General features: G+C 50.1%; 1 protein-coding gene across 4 annotated transcripts in view; it reads right to left on the bottom strand.

Moving 5' to 3' along the window:
- The window catches only part of LOC113818994 (STAM-binding protein-like), a 39,928-nt gene that overhangs the window by 18,933 nt on the left and 995 nt on the right, over positions 1-20,000 (bottom strand). For 2 of the 4 annotated variants that reach the window (XM_070126387.1, XM_070126388.1), the window contains exon 2: positions 8,704-11,788. In XM_070126387.1, coding sequence (XP_069982488.1) covers positions 9,620-11,788 — 2,169 coding nt within the window. In that variant the 3' untranslated portion in view covers positions 8,704-9,619. Of the gene's footprint in view, positions 1-508; positions 608-1,476; positions 1,582-4,676; positions 4,798-8,703; positions 11,789-20,000 lie in introns of those variants that run through there. The other 2 variants (XM_027371228.2, XM_070126389.1) reach the window with 2 other exon arrangements.

The following is a 20,000-nucleotide window of genomic DNA, read 5'->3' as shown; positions in this document are numbered from 1 at the left end:
TGGTTAATTTACTAACCTTTACACCTTTCATCTGTACATTACAAGTCACAATTCTGTTCACACTTTTAGCTGATGTATAAAACCTTAATCACATTGTTGAAGGTGACAAGCCTTCTACCATGTTTTATTAGCTGTGATTATACATCTTGGAAAAGCAGGTACAGAATTGCCTTATACTGCACATCTCTGTTTACTGAATTTGATAAAGCAACAATGAGCCATACTAATTGTGCCATAAAATTACTCAAAAAAGAGTAATTTCACCATTAAAGTTCATCCTATGAAAGGACTACATTAGCACAAATATATCTCGCTCTTTTTTATTTACTTGATTTTTAAAAAATTACAAGAAGATTTAGGGATCATTTATATACATTTTTCCTCAAGTCCACACATAGCATAACCAAAATTACCGGTATATACAGGGTTTATCATTAGTCATATATAACCATCAATAACCTTGAAATAAAGTTAACACCAAAAAGTGTATCTCCTAGATCAAACTTACGTCATAAACTTCATATATAATATAAAAGCATTTTCGTAACTTCCTTCTTCGGTGTATACGTTGGCCATTCTCACCATTTCGAGACCTGACCGGTAATATCTGCAATGAAAGACATACTTATCTGAGATAAAGTATAATTTTACTTCTTTTGTGTTTGAGATAACACAAATTCTGTTTATCTTGCATGTCACATAAGGAGAGCTGGGAGAGGGAAAGAGGGAGAGAAGGAAGAGGAGAGAGGGAGGGAGAGAAGGAGGAGGAGGAGGAGGAGGAGGAGGAGGAGGAGGAGGAGGAGGAGGAGGAGGAGGAAAGGAAGAAAGGAAGAAAGGAAGAAAGGAAGAAAGGAAGAAAGGAAGAAAGGAAGAAAGGAAGGAATGAAGAAAGGAAGAGAGGAAGAAAGGAAGAAAGAAAGAAAGAAAGAAAGAAAGAAAGAAAGAAAGAAAGAAAGAAAGAAAGAAAGAAAGAAAGAAAGAAAGAAAGAAAGAAAGAAAGAAAGAAAGAAAGAAAGAAAGAAAGAAAGAAAGAAAGAAAGAAAGAGGAAAAGGAGGAGGAAAAGAAGAATGGAGAGAAAGAGGGAGAGGGAGAGGGAGAGGGAGAGGGAGAGGGAGAGGGAGAGGGAGAGGGAGAGGGAGAGGGAGAGGGAGAGGGAGAGGGAGAGGGAGAGGGAGAGGGAGAGGGAGAGGGAGAGGGAGAGGGAGAGGGAGAGGGAGAGGGAGAGGGAGAGGGAGAGGGAGAGGGAGAGGGAGAGGGAGAGGGAGAGGGATTGGGGATGAGGGGGAGAGGGGGAGAGAGGGAGGGGGGGAGAGAGGGATAGAGAGGGAGAGGGGGAGAGAGGGAGAGAGAGAGAGAGGGAGAGGGGGAGAGAGGGATAGAGGGAGAGAGGGAGAAAGTGAGAGTGGGAGAGAAAGAGAGAGGAGGGGGGGGGTATACGAGCATGTGCATATATGCACATATTAAAAAGCACTCACCTTCTCAGAGGTATATTTGGATCCACAACAATAGATTCTCCCTGAGAGCATAGGAGTTTAATGCGAGCAGCTGGCTCCAGGTGCGATGATTCACGGTGCGACATTCTGCAAAATGGCAATAACAAACATCTATTACCAATGCTCATGACAAGGCTTATCTGTTTCCTCTTCCTCAGTCTCCATTCATTTTTACTATTATATATCATATTTAATATTGCTCTCTTCAGTTGTACCATATTAGAATATAAATCAAATGTCTTCTATGCAAGAGGACTTGATAATTGTTTAAAACATGTCAAGCAGATCTGTACAATTTCAAATAGTATCTGAAAACTGTTTCACTGTAATTGTTCTACAGAGAAATCCATATTCTATAATAATTTACATACATTTTCTATGAAACAATTATAATTATCCACAATTTGAACATGCCACATGAAGTGCACATGATTCCATACTAAGCAAAGGCCAACAAACATCTAATATACATAATGGAGGTTTGATGACCTATGCCAATACATGTAGCAAAGAGGCCACAGTATTACTTGAAAAACATATTCACAGGATTTAATAATTTACTGCAAACTTAAATTTACTTTATGCAGATTATATTCTACATTTAAAAGTGTTGTTTTATGTGTCTCATATGACCATATCAGTAATGCCTCTCCATTTCTACATGGTCCTGTTGTAAAGAATTACCAAACTAATAGTTTTTTGTTCCCACTTTACCAATATATAAACATTAGATTTTTCACTTGCATATTATCATTAATTATTTAAAGAATACAAATATAACTGTGATCCCATACGGTCATTAGCATATCAGTCTTAGTGTGAATGGGACATACAGATAATAAGGGTAAACTGGCATCTTTCCTCCATCCTTATACTTTCTTCTTCCACAGTGGACCTTCCACTGTCAGGGTGGCTTCTCCTCCGACCCAAACCTCTTCTAAACTCCCTCAAAGCTATCAGAGACCACGGCACCCAATTATCACACCTTCTGCTGCCTCCATCTAGGACCCCTTCATCTCGTGTCACATAGCTGAATATTTGACATACTATGAATATATGATATACTAAGCAAATTAGGATGAATGTATGTTTTACATATTGAACTTTAACTGATAAATACCACATATGATCCCGATAAAGATTTAAAATAAAGGGTTATTTAGGACATGGAGGGGTGAAGGATGGACTAAGGAATTGTGGTCCTTACAGGTTAATATCAAGAGATCCTACTTTCTCTATAGGCATTTATGCAAATTTTATCAGTTCCTTTATAATCTATAAAAAAATTGAGATACTTTGTTTGTTTTTAAACCCTTGCTGCCAGGTAGCATGTATACATGCCTTTGCTGTTGTGGACAAAGTAGCAGATGGCATTGTATTACGACCATTCCTGCGCCATTTGTTCATCACACAGAGCTTGTTTTTCTCCAATAGTAGCAGCATCATTTATATGGTAAAGCTTTTAGCCAATAGCCCCTAATGTGAAGGTAATCCTTCAAATTTTTATCATCAAAAATTATAGCAAAATAAAAGCTTTTACGTGCCAAATGTCACTCACAAACTACGTCTCTTTGGAATATACTCAAATTCCTTTCACATTAACCTTTTACTGACAAGCATGTGTACAGCCATTATGGAAATGTTAACCTTCATGACGGGAAACATGTATACATATCATGCGAGGGAGCAGGCTGTACATAACAAACATCCAGCTAGTATTTCCTCATTTATCACATCACAAAAATTATGGCCACATGACAGTAGGGTTAGATAAAATCCACTTTATTTTGGTAAACATGATCCCTGAAAACTTCATTCTTTATCGAGATTGGTAACTGTTTATGAACTGACCACACCCCAATACTCCAGCCGCTCCTGGGAATCCACAAACATCGCCAAATGACCCAAAAACCTCCCTAACCCGGGCTTTTACCCACAGACTCCAACCCCACTCCTGTCTTTCCATACAGAGGGTTGCATCCACAAACCTACACCCAATTACCATGTTCTTACTCTTCGTGCAACATCTGTCACAACTTTATTACTCCATTTCTGATCTTATTCTCTGCCTACACAGATCACTTCACATGTCAATCAAAGTAGTTTTTCCCTTTCTTTATGATATTGACATTAGTTTTCCATAACTCAAGGCAGTCATTGTGTAAATATATATCCAAACAAATAATGCTTTCCAACGCAAAATCATGTACCCTGTGTACAACCCCCACCCAGGAAAATATAGAATCCTCTCCATATTCATGGCAAGAGAGAGTAATGTACACACTGGGTGCTCCTGCATGTCCATTGTACACTCAACCCTGCCAAGAATACATGAAGCATTCTCAATATTCCACTGCAAGGGTTGAGGGGTGGCAGCCCCCTGCATTAGACAATATAGTGATTGATTCTCTGTATATTATTCATATATTACCCAACAACTTCCCTGGTACCTTTCATGACCTCCCCTGCTATGGAAACCAAGATTGCTGGTAATTAGGGGGGGAGGGGGTTCCCTGGCATAATTTCCCAACATCTGGATAGAAAAGAGTGAGAGGAATCTATCAATACCAAAATAGCTGTGATCTGTTATTCAAGGGTATTCTAAAAAAAATCTATTTTGATAGTACATAATTCTTCCTCAAATCACTTCTTAGACCTTTTGGATTTTTGTAATCATCTGTAGTCAATATTCATATTTCTTAATGGTGCCATGTAAGATGCAATGTATATTGAAATAATTCCCTAAGATCTTTCTGTATATTTTCTCCTTAATCAAAATTTACCATCAGTAAAATAAGGGCCCTGGCTTGCATCATAAAACACTCATTTTGTGTTTCCAAAACTTTAACATAGTTCATAAAAAAATAGAAAAATCTGGGAAAAAACTGGTACATTAAAAACTACACCCTTAAAAAAACAAACAGACGTACACTTTTCCTACCAAGCTAACCATACCCATCAAACAAAGTGAAAACGTTAAAAAGCAAAATGCAAATTCACAAAACTAGAAAATGGAATACAATCAAAGGGAAAATAATGCAATCTACATAGGAAAAGGGATCGACCTCTAACCTTTTCCCCGCCGCCCCCTTTCCCTTCATTATTTCCTAAATTATGCCGACAATCTTTAAAGAAGTAACACTAACAAACAGTTTATGCAATATATTTCTTCATAAACTTACTTGGAGGAGATAACACAGTGACAGGAACTGCTAAGAAAGAGAAAAAGCGGCAATGGGTTCCCGAAGAGACATTTGTTGACAAAATATCATCTGACTGTGACGTCATACCCGACAGCTCATAGAAAACGGACACATGAGAGAGAGGTGTGGGAGGTGGGGAGAGAGGGAGGAGCCAAGGGGAAGAGAGGGAGAGGAAAAAATAGGCAATACGGAAGTGTGCTTGTATGTACATCTATCAGTCTATCTATGAATATACGGTCGGTTCGTTAGAATTGTGCGAGGCCCGACCTAATTAACATTCATTAAAGAAAGATAAAAGATAGATATGCATTTATTTCTGTGTATGTTTATGTCCGCATATGGGAATATTCAAAGGGTCGGGCCTCGCACAATTTTTAACAAACTGACCGTTAGATAGCTAGATAGATGCAGATATTTACATATAAATAAATATGTGAGCGTGTGCGCGTGCGTGTATGTGTATGTGTATGTGTATGTGTATGTGTATGTGTATGTGTGTGTGTGTGTGTGTGTGTGTGTGTGTGTGTGTGTGTGTGTGTGTGTGTGTGTGTGTGTGTGTATGTGTATGTGTATGTGTATGTGTATGTGTGTGTGTGTGTGTGTGTGTGTGTGTGCATGTGTGTGTGTGTGTGTGTGTGTGTGTGTGTGTGTGTGTGTGTGTGTGTGTGTGTATGTGTATGTGTGTGCGTGTGTGTGTATGTGTGTGTATGTGTATGTGTATGTGTGTATGTGTGTTGTGTGTGTGTGTGTGTGTGTGTGTGTGTGTGTGTGTGTGTGTCTTTATAGATAGATAGATAGACAGATAGATTGATAGAGAGGACGAGAGAGAAGGGGTAGAGGGAGAGGTAGACAGACTGAGACAGAGGCAGAGGTAGAGCTAGAGAAACAGATAAACAACTAGACAGACACAGAGAGAATGCGAGGCTGTAGAAGGAGAAAGACAAAGAAATAAAGGTTAAGTGACTGAAGAATTAATGAGTGAATGGTTAGCCGAGAGAGGAAATGCATTAAATTGTCACTCAATGAGTAAGTAAATGTGGAGTGGGGAGTTGCAAGCATTGTCGCCCAAGTAGGAATACAGCTATCAGTTCTGTATATTTTAAGATCAGATGGAGATAGAGATAACCACCCAGAAAAACAGTGTTGTCAAGTCAGTGCATAGCATCCTCGTTCGCAGATACGGAGTTTGTAAAGGTATATTTTGAGGCCTCATCGCACTTTGAGACCCACTAGCAATGGCCCATGGTTAATGGTTAATGGTTAATAATAAATGTGCTAGACAAGCAATGGCCCATAATGAACTTATTTCGGTACCTCCTCAGTGAAACCTGGTCGATCTCCTGGTAACGGTATCTTGTAAGAATTTCCAGTGAGTTTCAGATCTTAGATTTTGCAATCATTTTTTTCGTATGGATGTGGAGAGTCCTATTGCATCCGAGTACCCATTTGATAAGAATTATATATCTTTTATAATGAAAGTAATAAGAAGCCCTTCTTGTCAGGAAAACATGACATCCTCTTGCAGCATCTTCAAACAGTTTCTGGACATCATCATGCACAAGCTTTTCTCCTCAGGGGCGTTATGCAGAGTGGTGAGAGATTGTTGGAAGTGATCCGAGACCAAGTTGATACATCTGGGATGGATGAACATCATAGATCAAGAGGTGGGTGGGAGAAGGATGTGCCGCACCATCAACTACCTCGAGGCGCTTTCATGTCACTGCCTTAAAAGCACTCTCACAGAAACAATAAGGTTACTGGAGAAGTTTGGCCCTTGTATGTGGCATGTCGTACTGACACGGTTGTACTAATCTGGGGATACTGAATCGACCAGAAGGATACCATCTCTCAAGGGGAATGGTGGGCAGATCACGTTGGAGGATTTCAGCAAACTTGTATCGCAGATGTCACAGAGACCAAGAAGGATGCACATTCAGAGGTTTTAACCACATGATTCTTACGGGTTGTGTGTATAGATTTACCGGATAAAGCTCCCATGAAGGTTTAAAGAGCCCCTCTTCCTTGATTACCCCTCTTACTGGATGCTAAATACTACTAGGATGACATAAATGCTTCAGAGTAGAGCTGCCATTTTGGTTCCGGTGGGGCTGTCTAAAGGTGCTCTAAGGTCAGTAGAGCCTGAAATCAATCCCCTTCCGGAATAGTATGAGCCTGATAACGATTCCCTTCAGAGAGGCACGATTTGCTATATCACCAGTTCCTTATTTTCCCCAGCCTCCCACCCGCCACGCTGTCCAACTATCTACACCAAGAGCTAGCCAACGTGGAGAACACAGTACTGCTGGCATTCCCGGGACCTGACCGGTGCCGACTGTATACTGTCCGGTTGACAAGGCACTGGGCCAGTCAGTCTGATTTGACCGGGGCTGAATCACGCCACCCATCCGGTCGGAACAGGAGACCAAAGGGTTACGTTGCTTGCTTCAGGATATAATGACACCGATCGAAGTGCACGATAAGCGTGGGAATTCCCTCCTTGCCTAAGAGGGAATAGAATCTGGGTAGGACGCATTCTCTATTACCATAATGGTACACTTTCTCATCAAAGGATGAGAGGGCAGAGGAATGACAGAGAAAAAGTGAGTATGAATGAGAGAGAGTGAGTGAATGAGGAAGGGAGGGAGGAAGGCAGGCAGGGAGGGAGGGAGGGAGGGAGGGAGGAGGGAGGGAGGGAGGGAGGGAGGGAGGGAGGGAGGGAGGGAGGGAGGGAGGGAGGGAGGGAGGGAGGGAGGGAGGGAGGGAGAGAGAGAGAGAGAGAGAGAGAGAGAGAGAGAGAGAGAGAGAGAGAGAGTGGATGAGAGAGAGAGAGAGCGAGATAGATAGAGAGAGAGAGCGAGACACACACACACACACACACACACACACATACACACACACACACACACAGAAAGAGAGAGCGAGAGACAGAGAAACAGAGAGAAAGAGAGACAGAGAAACAGAGAGAGAGAGAGAGAGAGAGAGAGAGAGAGAGAGAGAGGCATTAGATATTATTCTTAAATTATTATTAACCTGTAAAATAGGTGAAGACACGAACTTCTTGGTATCAGTGTACATCCTCGCAGAGAAAAGAATATCACATTTGGGCGATGGCTGCGTAAAGTATAACCATTTCATTAAAGTATAGAGAAATATAGATATTTCAATCTCATGGAATTGGAGAATGAGAAAGGATTCGAAATCCAATTAATAGAAGTAAGGGTTTCGGGGTCGGGGGTCGTAGAGGATAACATTACAAGTAAAATGATTTCGACATTGATAACAAACTCCACATAGAAATATTTTAGTGACATCAACAAAGAAAATCGGGTAAATTCTGCTTTGGTCAGGTAAAATCTCGGTCCATCTCCTAAACGAAGACAGATTTGCAACACCTGTATTAAAAAGTAGATTACGTGCCGATCGACGTGACCTGCCATCTCCGACCCACAAAATCCTCCTCATACAATGCTTTAGGTTCTGGATAGCTGTATTAATGTGTAAAGTGTTAGATAGTATAGGTTTATGATTGATTGTATGTATATTATCACATGCGGTTGTGCGATGATCAGAGGAAGTTTGCGTGGCACTACAACACTAAGGTCATTTTGTATGTAATTTATTCGTGTATGGTTCACACAAGATTTAAACCACACGATTTGCTGTTATAAATGCAAGGGCTGGGCGTTGATATAGATTTCCATTCATTTGAAATTTAGTAGTAGAAGCCACGTATATTTCTGAATACAATGCGCTTTCTGACCGAACTATTTTGAAGTGAATGAAAGAGAAAGAACTGAATTTCTTATGTTCTTCTCCCTTCAATTGTTTTCCTGCTAAGATAAAATTATTGATTAAGAAATCCAGATTTTTTTCTTTGGACATTTACATCTTATACATGGCATACCTAAGATATACAAAGTAAACAAGTGACTTATTCACAAGCAGATGAGGTTGGGTCCCACAATTGGCTTATGAATTGTTTGAAGGTTAGATTAAAATGAAGAGGTTCATATTTGTATTATTTAATAAGAATGACGTAAGAAGCACATTGGACATGGATGTGTTATGTAAAAGAAAATTATTATTATTCTTACATCGTCCAGATTAACTAAATATCGTCCTTAGATAAAAATACCTATAAATCAAAATATCACTTGGGTCACTGCATAGTTCCTGTCAATTACATTATCATATACAATCTTATTTAAGATATTTTGAGCCATGGCTACTCTAAAAAAGAAATCATATTTTCAAACTGAAAATCATCCTTTCGATTGCTTGTTTCAAAACTGAATAAAATCTATTGTTGTCGTGATTAAATCTTGTTCATCGGGATATTATCTAGTCATATCAAACATTCATAATTACTAATCTATAAAATCTTAGTCACTGAACAGAACAAAAATTCAACAATTTATAACTATTGGAAGAATGTCGTATTCGTCATAGGACTATTTTCATAACAATATTACAATCTAATATTCAAATACAAACTCTATATACACAACAAAATAATAACAAAAACGACTGATGTATTATCACGAAGCAAAATGACATACATATCCTTTGCCAAATATTCTGAGGCTGATCTATAACAGCGCGAATGACTGTTTTAGTCTTGATCGGTACCTTGATCACTGGTACAAGTTCCCTCTCTAGAAGCGATCTTTGTCCCTCCACACTAGAGCATTTACTAAGAACTGCCACTGATATCGGTCACGCCGTCATTACACGGAATGAAAACCACTCTTGCCATAATAACGCATCACAGAGACAGTACTTAGAAATGGCTGTGTGTAACTCCGGGGTTTGCTTCAACTCGACGCAACTGCTGAAGGTTCACAGTAATCTTATTATTAAACCCAATGAGCGTCATTTCACCTGCAACGCACCTGCGCTCCTCCTCTCGAGGCTCTGCGCTTTCAGGCAGACCCGTCCACCGCGGCGTCCTCCCTCCCCAGCGCCCCCGTCGCCGCCTCGATGCCGTCCTTGCGCATGCCCCCGCCCAGGCTCCCTTTGCTGCCGTTGCTCGGGTTGTTGTTGTTGGGAGTGCTGTTGTTGTTGTTATTGTTATTAAGGAGGTATGGATTGAAGTAGTTGAAGACATTAGCCATAGCAGGGTTGAAGTAGTTGGGCCAGACCGATGTCTCCGAAGTAGCCGGGGTTTTGTCGCCGCCCCAAAGGGACATCATCATGCAGTAGTTCAGCATGGCAGGCGTCATGGCGGAGTTCATGGCAGAGTTCATGGCAGGGTTCATAGCGGAGGTCATGGCAGGGTTCATGGCGGGATTCATAGAAGGGTTTATGGTCGGGGTCATTGTCGGGTTCATGGTGGGGTTCATAGGCACACCGATCGGAGAAGTCATGGGCTGAGCTGCAGGGACGGTTGAAGGGTGGTGCGCCGCCCTCATTGGCTGTGCTCCCCATACATTCATGGGCGCCGGTGCTGTGGGTGGCAGGACGTGGCGCTGGGGCGGGGCATGGCGTCGCGGGGGAACCTGCGGGGAAGATGCATGAACTGCCATGCCTGGTGCAGGGGGCGGCGCTATGCCGGCGAACCTGTGGGCTTTCGAATGCGTGACCAGCGGGTCGAGAGCAGGGAATAATGCATCGCAAAGGGCGCAGCCGTAAGAGACATCCGAGTGGAGTGCCATGTGGCAGTCAAGATTGAGGCTGAAAGTGAAGAGCGAGTGACAGACCCCGCACCGGAACAGCTGGCGGCCGCTCTCGTCCTCCGGGGGGCAGGTAGGCTCCGCGGAGGTCGTAGGGCCCAGGTGCAGCGAGCGCGGGTCGTAGAGAGCGTCGCGGCCGTGCAGCTCCAGCAGGTGCAGCTCCAGGTACATGACAGCGATGAAGGATCCGCCGCAGAGCCCGCATTCGCAGTAATCGTCCACGTCTCGCGTGTGTCCTTCCCTGTGCAGTTGCTGGTGGGCGTCACGACCATGGCTGCTGAGGAACACCTGAGTGCAGAAGCTGCAAGCAGCTCCTTCCCCGCGGTGGGCGGCCTGGTGTGCAGTCCAGCCCGCGCCAGTCACAGCCACGGCGCCGCAATCCGTACAAACCGCCCCGAACTCGATGCCAGCCCCGGCAGGGTTCTTTGAGAAAGCGAAGTCATCAAAGCCGACAGAGGCGCTGGCGGTGGGCTCGCGGCACACCTTCCGGGGACTTACGACTTCGCGCTCGCTGCTGCAAGAACGTGCGCGCTTGTGCCCTTTGGCGCGTACATTGGACACGCGCTCCTCGACCTCCAGATTGATGGTGGTCCGCCCGGCTGCCGTTTGGCTGCGAGTAACCATCCGCGACGGGGGCGGGGGGGACTTCCGGATACCCCCACCTTCTTGACTCCTGCCTCCCGCGCCACCCTCTGGGGCGGAGGTGCCTCTTCCGTCTTGGCTCTGAATGCCTCCTCCCTCCTGGCTGCGTCCTCCCCCGTCCTCCTGAGGGTGCCCAGTCCCCTCCTCCTGGCCGTGGCCTCCTCTGCCCTCCTGGATGCCGGCGCTGGCCTTGCTCTCGCTCTTGTTCGCCTTGGGACTCTTCGGAGTGCTGCTGTCCACGCTGCTGGACGTGGAACTGGCGACGCGACAGTGCGTGTTGGACGTGGTGGGCGTGGAGGGCGCAGCAGCGGTCGCAGTGCTAACAGCAGCTGCCGTGACAGAGGACACGGTGGAGGAAGGATGCTGATAAGCATGCATGGGGAGATAGAGCGCAGGTCGCACGGAGGGCACGGCGTTCGGGGCTCTCATCCCCCCGAAGGTCGTCGAGCAGATGCCGCCCGACACCGTGTTTGTCGTCACGTGCGGCGGCGGCGCCAGGCGGAGGCCGTAGTACGCTAGTTGCCCACTGGTGCCCAGCATGGCCCGGAGGTGCTGCTGCTGCTGCTCCTGCATGGCGTCCTGCCTGTCCGTGCGCTGATCCTCCCTGGGACTATCAGCGAGAGGGTCGCTCTTGGGAGACGCTAGGAAGGTTCCGGAAGGGCTGGCTGGAGACCCTTCGAGGGCGGCGTCGGCGAACTCCGGCTCGAGGCCCCGCGCGCACTCGCCCAAGGCCGCGCACTCAAAGGCCTTCAACACAAGGGAACATCCGCTACTGACCTGCAACAAAACCACAACACAAACACTCGCATGAGGAGAGTAATCAACATTGCGGGAAACATCGTCATCACTCGCGACTGGAGAATAAAGATAACCCTTTCCAAAGAACAAGGACAAGGATTCAGCAAAGGAAAACAATCTAATTATGATTCATATAAAAATTAGGTAGTGGTGGTGGTGGCGACGGCGACGATGATAAGAATAATAAAAATAACAATGATAATAATAATAATAATAGTAATAATAATAATAACAATAATAATAATAATGATAATAATAATGATAAGGATGATATTCATAATAACGATATCAAGAATAATATTCTTAATGATAATGATAATAATAATTAAATTATAATGATAATAATAATTAAATTATCATTCAAATGATAATAATAATGATAATATAATTTCTAATGACAATAATATTATTATTAATGGGAATAATAAAAATAACAGCAAGAACAATGACAATGACAATAACAATAATAGTAATAATAATAATAATAACATAAATAACATTTTATATCACTAACATTAATGACATTAATAACAATAATAAATATAACAATTGTAATAACAATAACAGTAAGAGTAATAATGATATTAGTAACTAATAATAACAATCACAATAATGGTAGTAATAACATTAACATGATAATATTAACGTTTATTATTACTGAAAAGAGGAGGAGGAAGAAGGAGAAGGAAGAGGAAGAAGGTGGAGGAGGAGGAAGAAGGTGCAGGAGGAAGGAGAGGTAGGAGGAAGGGGGAAGAAGAGGGAGAAGGAGGCGGAAGACGAAGAAAAAGGAGGAAGAAAATAGAGGAGGTGGAGGAAGAAACAGGGAAAAGTAGGAGAAAGGAGGAGGAAAAAGAGGGAATAGGAGGAAGAAGTAAAAGGAGGAGGAATACGAAGAAAAAGGAGGAAGAAAATGGGAGGAGGAAGAAAGAGGGAAAAGGAGGAGGAACAAAGAGGGAAAAGGAGGAGGAAGACGAAGAAAAGGGAGGAAGAAAGAGAGAAAAGGAGGAAGAAGAGGGAGTAGGAAGAAAGGAGGAGGTAGAGGGAGAAGTAGGAAGAGGGAGAAAAAGGAGTAACAAGAGGAAGAAGGAAGGAGAAAGGAAAACGAGGAAGAAGAGAGAGGAAGAGGACGAAAGAAAGAAAAGGAAGATAAGGGAGAAAGAGGAGGAAAAAGAGGAAGAAGAGGGAGGGGGGGAAGAAAAAAGAAGAAGGAAGAGGGGGGGAAGAAAAAAGAAGAAGGAAGAGGGGGAGAAAGGAGGAGGCGGTGGTTGGACAAAGAAGAGAAGGGAGGGAGAAAGGAGGAGGAAGGGAGAAAGGAGGAAAAAGAGTGAGAAGGAAAATGGAGGGGGATAAAGAAGGAGGAGGAAGAGGAAGGCTAATGAGGAGGGATGAAGGAAGGAGAAAGGAGGTGAGAGGAAGTAGGAAGAAGAGGGAGGAAAGAGGAAGCGGGAGAAAGGAGGAGAAAGGGGGAATAAGGAGGCGGAAACGGGAGAAAGGAGGAGAAAGGGGGAATAAGAAGGAGGTAGAGGGAGAAAGGAGGTGGGAGGAAGGAGAAGGGAGGGAGGGAGGGAGAAAGGAGGGGAGAAAAGGAGGAAAAGGAAGGACAAAGAGGAGGAAGAAGGAAGAGGAGAGAGGAAGGAGGAAGAAGGAAGAGGAGGGAGGAAGAAGGAGGTGGAGGGAGAAAGAAGGAGGTGGAGGGAGAAAGAAGGAGGTGGAGGGAGAAAGAAGGAGGTGGAGGGAGAAAGAAGGAGGTGGAGGGAGAAAGAAGGAGGTGGAGGGAGAAAGAAGGAGGTGGAGGGAGGAAGGAGGAAGAGGGAGGGAGAAGGAGGAAGAGGAAGGACGAGTAAGTGAGGGAGGAGGGAGAAAGGAGGAAGAGGAGAAGCAGGAAGGAGGAAGTGGGAGAAAGGAGGAGAGAGGAGAGAGGAAGGAGGAAGTGGGAGAAAGGAGGAGGAGGAAGAGGGAGTAAGGTGAAAGAGGGAGGGAGGAAGGAAGAAGGAGGAGGAAGAATTGGGGGGGCATGACGTATATACCCCAGTACTGAGTACTGGGGGGGTGAGAGAAAGGGAGGGGAGAGATGAAGGAAGGAGGGGGAGAGATGAAGGAAGGAGGGGGAGAGAGAGGAAGGGGGGGAGAGAGAGGAAGGGGGGGAGAGAGGGAGGAAGGGGGGGAGAGAGGGAGGAAGGGGGGGAGAGAGGGAGGAAGGAAGGGGGAGAGAGGGAGGAAGGGGGGGAGAGAGGGTGGAAGGGGGGGGGAGAGAGGGAGGAAGGGGGGGAGAGAGGGAGGAAGGGGGAGAGAGGGAGGAAGGGGGAGAGAGGGAGGAAGGGGGAGCGAGAGGGAGGAAGGGCGGGAGAGAGGGAGGAAGGGGGGGAGAGAGGGAGGAAGGGGGGGAGAGAGGGAGGAAGGGGGGGAGAGAGGGAGGAAGGGGGGGAGAGAGGGAGGAAGGAGGGGAGAGAGGGAGGAAGGAGGGGAGGGAGAGGGAGGAAGGAGGGGAGAGAGGGAGGAAGGAGGGGAGAGAGGGAGGAAGGGGGGGAGAGAGGGAGGGAGGAAGGGGGGGAGAGAGAGAGAGGGAGAAAGGGGTGGAGAGAGGGAGGGAGAAAGGGGTGGAGAGAGGAGGGGAGGAAGGGGTGGAGAGAGGGAGGAAGGGGTGGAGAGAGGGAAGGAAGGGGTGGAGAGGGAGGAAGGGGGGGAGAGAGGGAGGAAGGGGGGGAGAGGGAGGAAGGGGGGGGGAGAGGGAGGAAGGGGGGGGAGAGAGGAAGGGGGGGAGAGAGGAAGGGGGGGAGAGTGGGAGGAAGGGGGGGAGAGTGGGAGGAAGGGGGGGAGAGAGGAAGGAAGGGGGGGGAGAGAGGGAGGGAGGAGGGGGGGAGAGAGGGAGGAAGGGGGAGAGAGGGAGGAAGGGGGAGAGAGGGAGGAAGGGGAAGGGAAGAAGGAGGGGGAGAGAGGGAGGAAGGAGGGGGAGAGAGGGAGGAAGGGTGGGGAGAGAGGGAGGAAGGATGGGGAGAGAGGGAGGAAGGGTGGGGAGAGAGGGAGGAAGGGTGGGGAGAGAGGGAGGAAGGGTGGGGAGAGAGGGAGGAAAGAGGGGGTGAGAGGGAGGAAGGAGGGGGAGAGAGGGAGGAAGGAGGGGGAGAGATGAAGGAAGGAGGGGGAGAGATGAAGGAAGGAGGGGGAGAGATGAAGGAAGGAGGGGGAGAGAGAGGGAGGAAGGGGGAGAGAGAGGGAGGAAGGGGGAGAGAGAGAGGAGGAAGGGGGAGAGGGAGGAAGGGGGGGAGAGTGGGAGGGAGGGGGGGGAGAGGGAGGGAGGGGGGGGAGAGGGAGGAAGGGGGGAGAGAGGGAGGAAGGGGGAGAGATGAAGGGAGGGGGAGAGAAGGAGGAAGGGGGAGAGAGAAGGAGAAAGGGGAGAGAGAAGGAGGAAGGGGGGGAGAGAGGGAGGAAGGGGGAGAGAGAGGGAGGAAGGGGGGGGGAGAGGGGAGAGGGAGGGGGGGAGAGGGGGAGGGAGGGGGAGAGAGGGAGAGGGAAAGGGAGGGGGAGAGAGGGAAAGGGAGGGGGAGAGAGGGAAAGGAAGGGGGAGAGAGGGAAAGGGAGGGGGAGAGATGGAAAGGGAGGGAAAGGGAAAGGGAGGGAGAGAAAGGAAAAGGGAGGGAGAGAAAGGGAAAGGGAGGGAGAGAAAGGGGAAGGGAGGGAGAGGGAGGAAAAGGGAAAGGGAGGGAGAGAGGGAAAGGGAGGGAGAGAAAGGGAGAGGGAGAGGGGAAGAGAGGGAGGGAAAGGGAGAGAGAGAGGGATAGGGAGGGAGAGAGAGAGAAAGGGAGGGAGAGAGAGAGAAAGGGAGGGAGAGAGAGAGAAAGGGAGGGAGAGAGAGAGAAAGGGAGGGAGAGAGAGAGAAAGGGAGGGAGAGAGAGAGAAAGGGAGGAGAGAGAGAGAGAAAGGGAGGGAGGGAGAGAGAAAGGGAGGGAGAGAGAGAGAAAGGGAGGGAGAGAGAGAGAAAGGGAGGGAGAGAGAGGGAAAGGAAGGGAGAGAGAGGGAAAGGGAGGGGGGGAGAGGGACAGGGAGGGGGAAAGAGGGACAGGGAGGGGGAAAGAGGGACAGGAGGGGAAAAGAGGGACAGGGAGGGGAAAAGAGGGACAGGGAGGGGAAAAGAGGGAGAGGGAGGTTTGGAGGGGGAAAGAGGAAGGAAGAAGGAGGAGGAAGAATTGGGGGGGGCATGACGAATATACCCCAGTACTGAGTACTGGGAGGGTGAGAGAAAGGGAGGGGAGAGATGAAGGAAGGAGGGGGAGAGATGAAGGAAGGAGGGGGAGAGATGAAGGAAGGAGGGGGAGAGATGAAGGAAGGAGGGGGAGCGAGAGGGAGGAAGGGGGGGAGAGAGGGAGGAAGGGGGGGAGAGAGGGAGGAAGGGGGGGAGAGAGGGAGGAAGGGGGGGAGAGAGGGAGGAAGGGGGGGAGAGAGGGAGGAAGGGGGGGAGAGAGGGAGGAAGGGGGGGAGAGAGGGAGGAAGGGGGGAGAGAGGGAGGAAGGGGGAGAGAGGGAAGGAAGGAAGGAAGGGGGATTGGGAGAGAGGAAGGAAGGGGGATTGGGAGAGAGGGAGGAAGGGGGGGAGAGAGGGAGGAAGGGGGGGAGAGAGGGAGGAAGGGGGGGAGAGAGGGAGGAAGGAGGGGGAGAGAGGGAGGAAGGAGGGGGAGAGATGAAAGGAAGGAGGGGGAGAGATGAAGGAAGGAGGGGGAGAGATGAAGGAAGGAGGGGGAGAGATGAAGGAAAGAGGGGGAGAGATGAAGGAAAGAGGGGGAGAGATGAAGGGAGGAAGGGGGAGAGACCGAGGGTGAGGAAGGGAGAGAGGGAGGAAGGGGGAGGGAGAGGGAGGAAGGGGGAGAGAGAGGGAGGAAGGGGGAGAGAGAGGGAGGAAGGGGGAGAGAGAGGGAGGAAGGGGGAGAGAGAAGGAGGAAGGGGAAGAGAGAGGAAGGAAGGGGGAGAGAGAGGGAGGAAGGGGGAGAGAGAGGGAGGAAGGGGGAGAGAGAGGGAGGGAAGGGGGAGAGAGTGGGAGGAAGGGGGGAGAGAGGGAGAGGGAGGGGGAGAAAGGGAAAGAGAGGGGGAGAAAGGGAAAGAGAGGGGGAGAGAGGGAAAGGGAGGGGGAGAGAGTGAGAGGGAGGGAGAGAGAGGGAAAGGGAGAGAGAGAGAGGGAAAGGGAGGGAGAGAGAGGGAAAGGGAGGGAGAGAGAGGGAGAGGGAGGGAGAGAGAGGGAAAGGGAGGGAGGGAGAGAGAGGGTAAGGGAGGGAGGGAGAGAGAGGGAAAGGGAGGGAGGGAGAGAGAGGGAAAGGGAGGGAGGGAGAGAGAGGGAAAGGGAGGGAGGGAGAGAGAGGGAAAGGGAGGGAGGGAGAGAGAGGGAAATGGAGGGAGGGAGAGAGAGGGAAAGGGAGGGGGGAGAGGGAAAGGGAGGGGGGGAGAGGGAAAGGGAGGGGGGAGAGGGACAGGGAGGGGGAAAAGGGACAGGAGGAGGGAAAAGAGGGAGAGGGAGGTTGGGAGGGGGAGAGAGGGAGAGGAAGGTTGGGAGGGGAAAGAGGGAGAAGGAGGTTGGGAGGGGGAGAGAGGGAGAGGGAGGTTGGGAGGGAGAGAGAGGGAGAGGGAGGTTAGGAGGGAGAGAGAGGGAGAGGGAGGTTGGGAGGGGGAGAGAGGGAGAGGGCGGTTGGGAGGGGGAGAGAGGGAGAGGGAGGTTGGGAGGGAGGGGGGAGAGGGAGGTTGGGAGGGAGAGGGAGGTTGGGAGGGGGAGAGAGGGAGAGGGAGGTTGGGAGGGGAGAGAGAGAGAGGGAGAGGGAGAGGGAGGTTGGGAGGGGGGTAGAGGGAGAGGGAGGCTGGGAGGGGGAGAGAGGGAGAGGACTCTGGGAGGGGAGAGAGGGAGAGGGAGGTTGGGAGGGGGAGAGAGGGAGAGGGAGGTTGGGAGGGGAGAGAGGGAGAGGGAGGTTGGGATGGGGAGAGAGGGAGAGGGAGGTTGGGAGAGGGAGGTTGGGAGGGGGAGAGAGGGAGAGGGAGGTTGGCAGGGGGAGAGAGGGAGAGGGAGGTTGGCAGGGGGAGAGAGGGAGAGGAGGTTGGCAGGGGGAGAGAGGGAGAGGGAGGTTGGGAGGGGGAGAGAGGGAGAGGGAGAGGGAGGTTGGGAGGGGAAGAGAGGGAGAGGGAGAGGGAGGTTGGGAGGGGGAGAGAGGGAGAGAGGGGGAGAGGGAGGTTGGGAGGGGGAGAGAGGGAGAGGGAGGTTGGGAGGGGGAGAGAGGGAGAGGGAGGTTGGGAGGGGAGAGAGGGAGAGGGAGGTTGGGAGGGGGAGAGAGGGAGAGGGAGGTTGGGAGGGGGAGAGAGGGAGAGGGAGGTTGGGAGGGGAGAGAGGGAGAGGGAGGTTGGGAGGGGGAGAGAGAGGGAGAGGGAGGGGGGAGAGAGAGGGGAAAGAGGGAGGGAGAGGAGGAGAAAGGGAGAAGAGGGGGAAGGGAAGGAGAGAGAGAGGGGGGGAGAGAGAGGGAGAGGGGGGGAAGAGGGAGAGGGAGAGAGGGGGAAAGGAAGGGAGAGAGAGAGGGGGAGAGGAGGGAGAGGGATGGGTGGGTGGGAGGGAGGGAGGGATGGTGGGAGAGAGAGAGGGATAGTGGGAGAGGGAGAGGGAGAGGGAGAGTGAGGGATGGCAGGGAGAGGGAGAGAAAGGGGGGGATGGTAGGAGAGGGAGGGGGAGAGAGAGAGGGATGTGGTGGGAGAGGGCGAGAGAGGGATGGTGGGGAGAGGGCGAGAGAGGGATGGTGGAGAGAGGGAGAGAGAGGGATGGTGGGGAGAGGGCGAAGAGAGGGATGGTGGGGAGAGGGAGAGAGAGGGATGGTGGGGAGAGGGCGAGAGAGGGATGGTAAAGAGAGGGAGAGGGAGAGAGAGAGATGGTGGGAGAGGGAGAGAGAGTGGATGGTGGGAGAGGGAGAGAGAGAGGGATGGTGGGAGAGAGAGAGAGAGAGAGGAGAGAGAGGGGGAGAGAGAGGGATGGTGGGAGAGAGGGAGAGAGGGATGGTGGGAGAGAGAGGGAAATGGAGAGAGAGAGAGGGGGAAATGGAGGGAGAGAGAGGGAAATGGAGAGAGAGAGGGGGGAAATGGAGAGAGAGAGAGGGGAAATGGGAGGGAGAGATAGGGAAAGGGGAGGGGGAGAGAGGAGAGAGAGGGGGGAGAGGAGAGAGAGGGGGAGAGAGGAGAGAGAGAGGGGGGAGATGAGAGAGAGAGGGGGGAGATGAGAGAGAGAGGGAGGGAGAGTGGAGAGAGAGAAGGGGGGGAGAGAGGAGAGAGAGGGGGGGGAGAGGAGAGAGAGGAGGGGGGAGAGAGGAGAGAGAGGAGGGGGAGAGGGAGGAGAGGGAGGGGGGGAGAGAGGAGAGGGAGAGGGGGAGAGAGGAGAGAGAGGGGGAGAGGAGAGGGAGGGGGGAGAGGGAGAGGGAGGGGGGAGGAGAGGGGGGAGAGGAGAGAGAGGGGGGGAGAGGAGAGAGAGAGGGGAGAGAGGAGAGAGAGGGAGAGGCAAGAGAGAGAGGGGGGGGAGAGGAGAGAGAGAGGGGAGAGAGGGGGAGAGGAGAGAGAGGGGGGAGAGGAGAGAGAGGGGGGGAGAGGGAGAGAGAGGGGGAGGAGGGAGGAGAGAGAGGGGGGGAGAGGAGAGAGAGGGGGGAGAGGAGTGAGAGAGGGGGGGAGAGGAGAGAGAGGGGGGGAGAGGAGAGAGAGGGGGGGAGAGGAGAGAGAGGGGGGGAGAGGAGAGAGAGGGGGGGAGAGGAGAGAGGGGGAGAGGGTGAGAGAGAGGGGGGAGAGGAGAGAGAGGGGGGAGAGGAGAGAGAGGGAGGGAGAGGAGAGAGAGAGGGGGGAGAGGAGAGAGGGGGAGAGAGGAGAGGGGGGGAGAGGAGAAAGAGGAAGAGAGGGGGAGAGGAGAGGGAGGGGGGGAGAGGGAGAGAGAGAGAGAGAGGGAGAGGGAGAGAGGGAGAGGGAGAGGGAGAGAGAGAGGGAGAGAGAGGGAGGGAGGGAGAGAGGGAGAGAGGGAGAGAGAGAGGGAGAGAGGGGGAGAGAGAGAGGGAGAGAGGGAGGGAGGGGAGGAGAGAGGGAAAGAGGGAGGGAGAGAGGAGAGAGGGAGGGAGGGAGAGGGAGAGGGAGGGAGAGAGGGAAGGAGAGGGAGAGAGGGAGAGAGGGAGAGAGAGGGAGGGAGGGAGAGAGAGGGAGAGAGA

This window comes from Penaeus vannamei, chromosome 10, assembly GCF_042767895.1.
Source record: "Penaeus vannamei isolate JL-2024 chromosome 10, ASM4276789v1, whole genome shotgun sequence".
In the NCBI taxonomy this organism is placed as follows: domain Eukaryota; kingdom Metazoa; phylum Arthropoda; class Malacostraca; order Decapoda; family Penaeidae; genus Penaeus; species Penaeus vannamei.
The sequence above is the reverse complement of the archived record's forward strand: the minus strand, read 5'-3'. Positions and strand labels throughout refer to the sequence as shown.